Genomic DNA, 12,455 nt, shown 5'->3' on the forward strand with positions numbered 1-12,455 from the left:
CCTAGAGGTTGTGAGGTCCCCCCTAGAGGATGTGAGGACCCCTGGATGTGAGGTCCCCCCTAGAGGATGTGAGGACCCCCCTAGAGGAGGTGAGGACCCCCCTAGAGGAGGTGAGGTCCCCCCTAGAGGATGTGAGGACCCCCCTAGAGGATGTGAGGTCCCCCCTGGAGGATGTGAGGACCCCCCTAGAGGATGTGAGGACCCCTGGATGTGAGGTTCCCCCTAGAGGATGTGAGGTTCCCCTAGAGGATGTGAGGTCCCCCCTGGAGGATGTGAGGACCCCCCTAGAGGATGTGAGGACCCCTGGATGGGAGGTCCCCCCTAGAGGATGTGAGGTTCCCTAGAGGATGTGAGGTCCCCCCTAGAGGAGGTGAGGCCCCCTGGATGTGAGGTCCCCCCTAGAGGATGTGAGGACCCCCCTAGAGGATGTGAGGTCCCCCCTAGAGGATGTGAGGACCCCCCTAGAGGATGTGAGGATGTGAGGTCCCCCCTAGAGGATGTGAGGTCCCCTGGATGTGAGGTCCCCCCTAGAGGATGTGAGGACCCCCCTAGAGGATGTGAGGTCCCCCCTAGAGGATGTGAGGACCCCCCTAGAGGATGTGAGGATGTGAGGTCCCCCCTAGAGGATGTGAGGACCCCTGGATGTGAGGTCCCCCCTAGAGGAGGTGAGCCCCCCCCCAAAATAAAGCAGGTTAAAATAATTAAATTGAATACATGTTCTTTTAGTAAACACTGAAAACGGGTCCCACAGACCCAAACAGACACAAAGGTTAAAGGTCAGCATATAATAATGTTAAAATGTGCTAAATATATTCACTGTAAAAAACGTAAAAGGAGTAAAAGTAGCCCCGACTTGTTTTATTTTTTGAAAGTAGCTCTCATCCTAAAAAAGGTTGGAGACCCCTGACCTGGAGAAACATGAAGTTATGTGTTCATTTTCTTCTGAGGAAATTAGACGCCTCATAATCCCAGAAGAAAGCTATTTTTCACTTGAACTGTGAAAGTTCTGAAACTCAGAGCAGGTGAAACTGCATTGCATTTACCAAGTTGGCCTGTTGACTCTTTCAAACATACATACGTTCTATGCATTTTGAGCGAATTGAAATGATGAATTGGATTATAAAACCATTTGAACGTACTGGATTGAGTTAGAGTTAGTGCAGAGATTAGGGGGGCGGAGCATCTGTTCTTAATGGTCCTGTTGGTCAGGGCATGTGGTTAAGGCTGGATGAAGCAACTGGACTTCCGGTCAAAAAAGAAGAAGCCCCCCAGCAGGAGGCGAGGACATCATCTTAGACAGAGCAAGTAGTCATACGATTAGTGATGAGGCAGACATCTAACCCTCAGGGGAAACCTCTTTAAGGTCGAGGTCACAGGACACGACTCTGGAGAGGTCTGTGACCTGGATCCCAACCCGCCTGAAGAGAGGAGGATTCACGAGACAGAAAACACTGGAGATTTATTCTTAACCCGGTCACAGGAATAATAGTGTTTGGAAACGCTGGGAGGGAAATGATGGAAAGTTGTCAGCTGCTACTTTAAACTTTTGGAGAACTAGTTTTGATGTTGTGTTGCCTAATAAGTGTAGTTTGATTCAGTCATATGAACCCTTGTTTATATGCCTTCCAAACTATGTTGCTTTATAGATAGTATATCCAGCAGGGGCTCAGTCAGTAGGGACCCTATGGACCCTAGGGACTTGGACATGGAGCCGTAGAGTCGCCGGTTCAAGTCCCCGAACAGACAGACCTAAATGTGGACTGCTACTTGGAGAGGTCCCAGTTCACCTCCTGTTGTGCCGTTGAGCAAGGCAAAATAACACTTGTACTTTTGTATGACTAGAAGAAGTTGAGACCATTGTTTGATTTCAGGGAACAAAGAAAAAAAAAAAGACTTTAATAAGAAGAGAGCACAGGATCGAGATATCAGGAAGTATTACATCATGTTTGAGGATAGTATAAGGTGCTCAGAAGATCTAAGAAGCCTTTCATTGGTTGGAATAAAACCTCAACTTTGTTTCTAGCCTTTCGTCTCCCCTGTAAGACATCCAGAGATCCTTACAGTGCGAAGCTTTAGGAGACACAACATTACCCAAAGTGATTCTCTAAACAGTCCCTCTTCTTTTCTTTAACCCTCTCTGTCAGAACAGTTCATTCCCCTTGTTCCTAACAGAGTTTCTAACGTCTAGAAACCAGGATGGAGGTTCACCTGAAGGTGTGGGAGACCCAGGCCTGGCCGGAGGTCTCGGAGAACAAAAGATGGACTCCTCTCAGGTAAAGTTCAACTCTTTATTACAGATCAGACAAGTCATCTCTTAAAGGCACAGAGTCAGATATAATCAAACGACACAACAACATCTGTCAAGAGTTTCCTGTCATTCACTGATCAATGACTATTAAAGAAAGCAGAGCGGTCTGTATATTAACTTGTATACAGGCATTATTACTACATATGGATTACATACACTGACATCATGTTGTTATCCGGTGACTGGAAAATACCCGCTGCTTTCTGCTGATCATCTACACACAGATTTATCAACAATAAAACGTGCTTCAGTGCATCCAATAAACAAACATAGGAATATACTGCAGCCAGGTCCCACAGTGCTCAGCCGTCTTTGGTTTAGGGCTTGAATCTTTTTCCCTCGTTTGGCTGTAGCTTTTAAATAGGTAGGATCCGGTAGTCTAGGGGCTGACCCGGACTTCCCTCATCTTTTTGTCCAATTAAAAGGGTTCATCATCTCCCAAAAGCCACCACCGCCTGACGCACCTGACGGGTTCCTTCGTCCTCTAAGGGAGGTCTCAGGCATCCTTAACATCCTTTCCTCTCTAAGGAAGGTCTCAGCCATCCTGAACATCTGGTCTGTGTAGTGCTGTCCTCCGTTAGCTGAATCCATCTCATCTATTTTAGACAGGAAGGTTCTGACCTGCTCTCTGCTTCTCTTGGTGTTGTTGTCAAACACACAGTATCTACCTCCACACATGGAGACCAGCTCAGAGACATGTCTGTTGGAAAGGATCAGACCCTCAATGGACTGACCTTCTTTGAGGTTGTCTCCATGAGTGAAAAGCACCATGGAGTACTTCAGAGCATCGCCTTCAAAGAGTTTAGGAAGGAGCTCAAACAGCTTGATGTCTGCTTCAGTGATTCTGCCTACTCTGACCACGATAACGAAGGCATGGACTCCTGGACTCGCCTCGACCACAGACCTCATGATCTGCAGGTACAACTGCTCTGGAGTCAGATGTTTATCAGTGAACCCTGGAGTATCAACCACCGTGACCTTACAGCCCTCCACTGTGGCGGATGCAGAGGTCGTCTCTTTACTGACTGAATCAAAGTCAGCAGCTGGTTCAAACCTCTTAGATCTCAGGATGGTGTTTCCAGAGGAACTTTTCCCAGCTCCAGGGAGACCCAGCATCACGATCCTCCTCTCTTTGGGAACACCAGCTGGGAGACAGAAACACGGTGATAATTAATGAACAGTAAATCTCTGTACATGTGCTGTCAGTCAAACATAATCTGAATGTGTCAGCTGCTAGATAAGCTTCATTCACACAGAGAGAACGGAAAACTTGGACAATGAGACTCAAGAATGTATTAAAGCTACTGATTGGTGCAAGAGCATCATTTTAGAATCATTAGGCTAGGTTTGATCTTTTATTCTTAGAACAATGCGTCTTCTATTTTGTTTTCTAGTTGTACCAAAAACATCCTTACTCAATCATTTCCTTTTTAGTCAGTTAACATCTTTTCAGAACAATTTGACAAATTATGATTTGAGAAGTTACCTTAATTAGATCTGGTTAAGACGACAGCTCCTGTCAGTATAACCACAGTCTCCACACACATGTGATGCTCAGTTGTAACTTCATATTCAGATTTGATTATGAAACGTTACCAAAGTGCATCATAGTTCATTTACAACATTTTCTTTTAGTAAAAGTATTGTCTCATGTTTTATCCCTGAAACAAACTCTGGTGCCAGCGCAGTCTTGTAACAGTAAATATTAAAGGATGCGCAAGAGAAGATACATAGGAACTAATCCTTAATCATACTAAACTCTAGTGACTATATTGTCCATGTTTTCTTTAATAGTTACTAACATTAGATATTGTAATGAGATATGGACCGCAAAACAAAAGGTTGCCCTGGTTTTCATTTTAAAAATCAAGTCACTGAATGCAAGTAGTCACCTTAGCTTATTTTGTTATGAGATGTGAATTACTGTTCAATTTAGTTGAAATAGCCCCTCTAAGTGTCTGTGCACGACCCTGCACCTATGTTTACTGGAATGTGAACTGTTAACCACAACTGAGACACACCCAGTGGACATGCAGTCGAGCTGTGTGTTAACGTGTTCGTATCAGGGCGTGACTGGCATGCTTATATTGTTCGCCGAAAGGTAACAGACCGAGCAATGTGGATCCCTTGATTATGATGAATATATTGATGATTCACTTTAACATCCAACACCAGCAGCTGTTAGGATTCACTCATGTTGAGGAATCTACGTCAGTTACCATTTCATCCAAAGACGTTAATAAAGACGTTACTGAACGTTAATAAAGAGCATTGGACTGAACAGTACCTGGTGAGTCAGGTTGATCCTCAGTTTTCAGGTGGCCAGACTTCAGCAGCAGATTTCTGACTTGTTCTTCATCGTCAGACTCGTTGTCGAAGAGGTGATGGGCGCCCGAGAACATCTGAACAACATTAGGAAGCTGAGCTTCATCTCCTTCTGCAAAGATGAAATCCTCCAAAGTCTTTCCCTTTAAAGCATCTCCTCCAGTGAAGAGGAGGTAACTCTTCTTCATCCCTCTGCCCCCGAGGACTTTCATTGCTGTCTTCAGCGCCTCCTGGTCTTCCTTTGTGAAGCGTCCGACTCTGAGGGTCACCAGAAACAGACAGCGCCTGGAGGACCTCAGGAGATCCTGACAGAAGTCTTCAATCTTCCTCTCTGTTTCCTTGCTGTCTAATATTCCTGGAGTGTCGACCACTGAGATCTGTTTCCCAAACACACTTCCTCTACGCTCAGAGATTTCTGTCGTCACAGACCTGAAAGACAGCTTAGACATAAACTCTGCTCGTCCCAGGATGGTGTTTCCTGAAGCACTTTTACCAACTCCTGTTTTTCCGAGCAGGACGATGGTGAGATCTGGATTCATGTATGAAGATCAGAAAAAAATGTATTTTAAACAATCGTTAACAAATATTCAATTTCAGGTAGGCACTGAGAGAAGAGCATGAACGTTAATAGAGATGTTACTGAACGTTAATAGAGATGTTACTGAACGTTAATCAATACGTTACTGAACGTTAATAAAGAGCATTGGACCGAACAGTACCTGGTGAGTTAGGTTGATCCTCAGTTCTCAGGTGGCCAGACTTCAGCAGCAGATTTCTGACTTGTTCTTCATCATCAGACTTATTGTCAAAGAGGTGATATCTCCCATCAAACATCTGAACAACATCAGGAAGCTGAGCTTCATCTCCTTCTTCAAAGATGAAATCCTCCAAAGTCTCATCCTCTAAAGCGTCTCCTCCAGTGAAGAGGAGGTAACTCTTCTTCAACCCTTGAGGCCCGAGGACTTTCATTGCTGTCTTCAGCGCCTCCTGGTCTTCCTTTGTGAAGCGTCCGACTCTGAGGGTCACCAGAAACAGACAGCGCCTGGAGGACCTCAGGAGATCCTGACAGAAGTCTTCAATCTTCTTCTCTGTTTCCTTGCTGTCTAATATTCCTGGAGTGTCGACCACTGAGATCTGTTTCCCTAACACACTTCCTGTTTGCTCAGAGATTTCTGTGGTCACAGACCTGAAAGACAGCTTAGACTTAAACGCTGGTCTTCCCAGGATGGTGTTTCCTGAAGCACTTTTACCAACTCCTGTTTTTCCGAGCAGGACGATGGTGAGATCTGGATTCATGTATGAAGATCAGAGACCCTGCAGGAGAGAAGCATCAGATTCAGGAAATTACCTTAAGAAACACTATATCTCCATTCCTGGGGCCGAAATCAGTTGATCTTAAGAATACAGACTTTAGGGTGACAATGGCGTAATCGGGAAATCAGGCGCTCACCTTGTAGTTTGTTAGTTTGGAACTATGGCTTGTGCAAGATCTTACAGTAACGGATATGTAAGGTGAAAACGTTTGTTGTATGATCTTAAAGTTCCAGATTTCAAAATGACAATTGAGGATTTTACACGCCACTAGTTATTCTTGTGATTACAAAGTAATATTTGAGCAGATCTTACAAAAAAAGTTGTTCAATATATGGCGTTTAAAGTCCATATTTCTATCAATTGAAATGAGGGATTCACCTTTTGAGACTCACAGCATTCATACATACATAAAAGAATAACAAAATAAAGTGCAGGAAATGAATGGATTCATACGAGTGCATTTGGCATGCGGTTGGCTGAAGCAGCGAATAAACACAATTTCCGCTTTAACTTACAATTCAGCCAAATATGAATGGACATAACATTTCAATGGTGGAATGATATGTAACACTGCATGTTCATTTATTTTGGTTCGCATTAAATTGATAGAGTTTACGGACACAAAAAGCAAACAAAGGCAGAAGATGGAGTAATTACCGAGCACCTGATGTGTCACTTCTTCTTACTCAGTACCAGTCTCTACAGGATAAGACGGCGGGGTTTGATTTAAAATATATATTACTCATAGTCCAGAGTCAGGGACGCCGGAAGCAGGGGGACTAAGGGGCTATTGCCCCCCCCCCACTTTACAGCCCTGCCCCACATTTTCGCAGCGGTGGATGCCGCGGAACACTGTACATCCTGTTTCAATAATTCCCCAACAATAGAAGAGATGGAATGATGGAGCAACTGCGCTGTCATATGTGTGGGCTGGACCCAGTGGCGGCCGGCCCACAGCCTAGGGGCGCCGCCCCCCCTCTTCCCACATTAAAAATAAAAAAATATATATTTAAAAAACATATTTTTTATTTTTAATGAACAAGGTAAATATTATATAATTGGTATCAGTAAAATGTATAATCTACGATAAAATCTGGTTTAAAATTGTGTTACGATGTCTAAAGTTACTGATAAATCACATGTTTCCTGCCTGGCCGCAGCGTGTATCATTACCCTCTCTCGTCCGGGCGCTGAGCACAGCTCCCAGGCGAGAGTACAGCAAGTGCAGCAGAAGCCAACTGTTGCTATCTTTAAACTATGGCGCAGGAACATAATTTCAGCCAATCAGCGTCGTGAAATCTGATGGTCACAGGGCGCCTACGTCAGCGCCCGGTGCAGTCTGTGATTTGTTTGGACTCGTATCCAAGGAGACAAAACAGGAAGCTGTCATTCACTCTGGAAGCTATCATTAGCAGCTAATATGAAAACTCAGTTTTTGACATAAAAGTTATGGATTATCAATCATTTTTTCAAAGTGACAGACACATTGGATTAACCTATGGATTAACCTTCAGCCGGGTTTTTATTGTTTTTGATCAGAGTAACAGCAAAAGGTGAGCCTATCTCCGTGTTGTGCTACCTAAAGCTGCGTCGTGTGATGTCTGTATTTGCTTCCCCTGTCGCGAGTTCTGATCGCTCAGTGATGATCCTTATATTTCAAGAACCTGTGGAATCTCAGCTTGTTAGCTCAGCTTGTTTGTGCATATCCGATAAGCATATCGATTGATTTATACCTAGAGTGCGTTAGCATTCTTTCGCTCAGGGCTTATTTAGACGCTTCTTGTGAGACTTGTGTTTTGTTTCGGTAAACATGGTTCATATCATCAGTTAGCTGAGTTTCTTCCTGTTGAATGAGCAGGACACATTAATAGTTCATTACATTTTAAGAAGCCCTGAGACACAGTTTTGTCAGAGAAAAAAACAGGGGGAAAAAGCCCCTTAACAGGTTAAATGGGAATTAAATCATTTTAAATCATTTTGAGTGTTCCCAAAGCCCCGGTGTTCTGCAGTTTGTGTGGGCCTACTGTACTGAACACAGTTTATACTGTAGAAACTATGTCCAAGACAAGGTGTTTCGAAGTTTTGGGAGATTCATAGCTAACCACACTGAAGATTATAAAGGTATTGATCAGTCTTCTCATATTTTAAGCATCAATTGGTCCTTCCCCCCCCCCCCCCTCTAACATCACCAGTGTTATCAACAGCTCCCGGAAACGTAAGTTCTAATATTACACTCGATAGTAAACTAGAATGCTTTTCGGCCATAAACCTTGAACAATTAAATTCAATGATTCTCTCTTCTAAACCATCATTTCTAATCTTCCGTTCCTCTCAAATATTCTTGAGAAAGCAGTCGCAAAACAGCTGTGTGATCACTTAAAAAACTATGATTTATTTGAAGATTTTCAGTCTGGCTTTAGAACACAACATAGCACAGAGACAGCTCTGGTTAAAGTCACAAATGACATTCTAATAGCCTCTGAAAAGGGACTTGTCTCTATTCTTGTCTTGCTCGATCTCAGTGCTGCATTTGATACTATCGACCATGATATCCTATTGCAAAGACTAGAGCACTTAGTTGGCATACAGGGAACTGCTTTAGGCTGGTTTAGGTCCTATCTATCTGAACGCTCTCAGTTTGTACGTGTCAACGATGAATCTTCCATGCAAACCAAAGTTAGCCATGGAGTGCCACAGGGCTCAGTGCTCGGACCTATTTTGTTCACCCTATATATGCTTCCGTTAGGCAATATTATAAGGAAGCATTCTGTAAACTTTCATTGTTATGCGGATGATACTCAACTATATTTATCAATCAAGCCTGATGAAATTAATCATCTAAATAAAATTCAAGACTGCCTCAAGGACTTAAAAACGTGGATGACCTTAAACTTTTTGATGTTAAACACGACCAAAACTGAAGTTATTGTACTTGGCCCGAAGAATCTACGAAACAAATTATCTAAAGATATATTAACTATGGATGGCATTAATTTGGCCTCCAGTGAGACTGTAAGGAATCTTGGTGTTATATTTGATCAGGATTGATCCTTTAACACCCACATAAAATCAATTTCAAGGACCGCCTACTTCCATCTACGTAACATTGCAAAAATCAGGCATATCTTGCCTCAAAACGATGCAGAGAAACTAGTCCATACATTTGTTACTTCAAGGCTGGATTATTGTAACTCCTTATTATCAGGGTGTACCAAGAAGTCAGTCAAGTCGCTTCAGCTGATTCAAAATGCTGCAGCTCGTGTACTAACCAGAGTTAGGAAAAGGGACCACATTACTCCTGTTCTGGCTGCCTTACACTGGCTCCCTATAGAACACAGGATAGAATTTAAAATTCTTCTTCTGGCCTACAAAGCCCTTAATGGGCAGGCGCCATCTTACCTTAAAGAACTCATTATACCCTCCTGTCCTACTAGGGCATTGCGTTCCAAGAATGCAGGGTTGTTGGTTGTTCCTAGAGTCTCTAAAAGTACAATGGGAGCCAGAGCCTTTTCTTATCAAGCTCCACTTTTGTGGAATCAGCTTCCAGTTTGTGTTCGGACGGCAGACACCCTATCCGTTTTTAAGAGTGAGCTTAAGACCTTCCTTTTTGATAAAGCTTATAGTTAGGGCTGATTAGATTCAGCCCCTAGTTTTGCTGATATAGGCTTAGTTTGTCGGGGGACATCTTACTTCTTCCTTCTCTCTGTCTATACCTGTGTACTCTCATGTTCCCATTAACCCAGCCTCCCCAAATGTCTTTCTTTTGGTGTCTATATACGCCGGGATCCGGAGTCATGGATGATCCTGCGGTCCTGTGTCATGGATCTCGAGTCCTGGATCTTGAGTCGTGGCTGTGGTCCTGGATCATAAGTCCTGGATGGATATCCTCGTGGATTCATCTTCTTATTATACACACATGCATTTCCAAACATTTGGACTACCTATGTTGCAAATGTATTATCTTTTCAATTTACACACGGCATCTATTGCACGTCTGTCCGTCCTGGGAGAGGGATCCCTCCTCTGTTGCTCTCCCTGAGGTTTCTCCCATGTTCCCCTTTAAACTGTGGGTTTCTCTGGAAGTTTTCCTTGTACGATGTGAGGGTCTAAGGACAGAGGTAGGGATGTCCCGATCACCTTTTTTTGCTCCCGATCGGATTCCGATCATTTGATTTTGACAATTTGCCGATACCGATTTTTCCCGATCCGATCTTTATGCAATGCATTAAGAGAAAAAAAGCATTCAAGTTGTCCCTAAAGGTTATGTTTGTATTTAAATTGGATATTCTATCCAACATGGATATAGCTTCTTTCTTTCACAGCAGCATTGGATCAGTTCAGTTGTGCAGCATTGGATCAAAACAAAATAAAGCTTATCAGTACTCGTTAGCTTACTGCTACTATTAGACACTGCGCCCACTCTGTGGCCAGATTTGAGAGAAATAAGCAGGTCTATGAAAACAAGCCCCAAAGAAGCAACACATACATGATGTTCTGTCATTTGAAACCAAAACTAAGGCCTCAGGATGACTTTAAGACTTGAACATGGTCATTTTTGTTTTGTAACATTGAATACAAAATTTAAAAAAAAGTATTGAAAAAAAAGAAAAAGAAATCCCGATCCCCGATTTTTTTCTCCCGATTCCGATCTTTTGAAAATCACGTGATCGGCTCCGATCCCCGATCACGTGATCGGATCGGGACATCTCTAGACAGAGGGTCTGAGGAGAGAGGGTCTAAGGACAGAGGGTGTTGTATTGTCATACTGATATTCTGTACAAACTGTGAAGTCCACTGAGACAAATGTAACATTTGTGATATTGGGCTATATAAATAAACATTGATTGATTGAAGTCATAATGTAAGGGGTCTTACTAGTATTGATTGTTTGGTCACCATTTCCACAGCCCCACCTAAAATATTTTCCACCAGCCGCCACTGGCTGGACCTGTATAGTTTAACTTACAGGAAAGGAGTGAGCAGAGGGTGGAGATGTCCATTCTTGTTCTGTTTTCTGTGACTATCTTCCTCCCCATGCTGAACATCCTCTCAGACTTTCCGTTGCGCGCGCTACTAAAGAGACGCGTTACTATGGACAGTCGCGCAGAAAGGCCGGATCGGTTCGGCCCGGCACCGCCCTTTATTATTATTATCATTATTATTATTGTCTAAACGGCATCATGTAAGATACACACAGTGTACCCCCATGTACATAGTGTCCCTACCCGCCCCCCCCCCCCCCCCCCGTCCACCCAGTAAAAAAATCCCCACTACACCACTGTATCTATGTAAACAAATGATTCCAAGGCACACTTTCATATAATTATTATAGTTATAATAAATTCCAGAATAGATAAAAACAGGTATGAAATCATTCCAATGTACACTATAGGAGAGTCAAACATAGATCCAGGTATTACAGTGGTTAGTGAAACATGTATGAAAGGAAGAAATGCTTACTGGGTAAAGAGAGACGGGTCATAGCTGTTGAGATCAGGTCGGGGTTCAAAGCGCTGCTTCAGGAGGTGGATGCTAGATATACCTGGAACTGTACAAACAAAACGTTAAAATAATCAATTAACATTATACACGTAACACTTGTGTATGTATACATGTTACATAATCTATCCACAAGTTATAATAAATAAACTAAACACAAACCAGCCACCAACCGTCCGGTGCTCCCCCCTGACTCAACACCATAAAGCTCCGTTCCTCTGTTCATGATTTCAGGAGATTCAAACTTTATTAACGTCAAACAATCAGCTGTTTGCTCCATTTCAACATCTACTTTGTGGTAATGTAATATATATTGAAGTTTAGCAGATGTGTAACGAGTGTGACTTTGTTTTGGAACCAGGAAATGAAGAAATGCAGTCAAAGATAAAAACAAGTGATATATATATATATATATATATGATATTGTTTATATATATAATAGTTTGTAGAGAGTGTATTAAAGTACCTGCTCAGGTGTAATAAGGGCTTCCACTCCTCACCAGCAGCAGACCGTACACTCGAGCGCGACGTATATCTCTCTTAAGGAAGTCACGTGCCCATGTAAAGATTACTTTCAAAATAAAAGCACCACCCACAACACTGAGTACCAGGCTGAAGTCGAATAGTCCATTTAGCTTAAGAACCTTCCTAACCGAGTGAAATGACCCGGTGTAGGTACCATATCTGCTCATCTGCTCGGGGTACCATATCTGCTCGGGTGTATTTCCGTCGCATCCGTCATCCGTCATATCCGTCATATTGTACGGCAACTCACCTCCCTCTGCTCCCAGCGCTGGGACGGAGCGCCCTCCTCTGGTAAAGAGGCAAAATCACGTTAACTGATTAATTAAACCTCACATAATTTATATGTCTGACAAGGAAATTAGCACGTTTTAGTGAATTTGTTCATCACACAATGGTTATTGCACAATAGCCATCATAAGCTGCATATACATATTGGTTATTGACGACTCGGTACGTTATATCACGCAGGGATTTACACACACAG

General features: G+C 43.0%; 1 protein-coding gene across 1 annotated transcript in view; it reads right to left on the bottom strand.

The window, feature by feature from the left end:
- Positions 1 to 12,212, bottom strand: part of LOC307018391 (GTPase IMAP family member 8-like) — a 19,293-nt gene extending 7,081 nt beyond the window's left edge. The window contains exons 1-6 of the mRNA XM_079648622.1: positions 11,913 to 12,212; positions 11,408 to 11,495; positions 5,353 to 5,947; positions 4,596 to 5,162; positions 2,718 to 3,453; positions 1,342 to 1,418 (exon numbers count right to left, since the gene is read on the bottom strand). Coding sequence (XP_079504748.1) covers positions 1,342 to 1,418; positions 2,718 to 3,453; positions 4,596 to 5,162; positions 5,353 to 5,929 — 1,957 coding nt within the window. The 5' untranslated portion in view covers positions 5,930 to 5,947; positions 11,408 to 11,495; positions 11,913 to 12,212. The remainder of the gene's footprint in view (positions 1 to 1,341; positions 1,419 to 2,717; positions 3,454 to 4,595; positions 5,163 to 5,352; positions 5,948 to 11,407; positions 11,496 to 11,912) is intronic.
- Between the last annotated feature and the right edge of the window lie 243 nt (positions 12,213 to 12,455).

The sequence above is a fragment of the Notothenia rossii genome, assembly GCF_949606895.1.
Source record: "Notothenia rossii genome assembly, chromosome: 9".
In the NCBI taxonomy this organism is placed as follows: domain Eukaryota; kingdom Metazoa; phylum Chordata; class Actinopteri; order Perciformes; family Nototheniidae; genus Notothenia; species Notothenia rossii.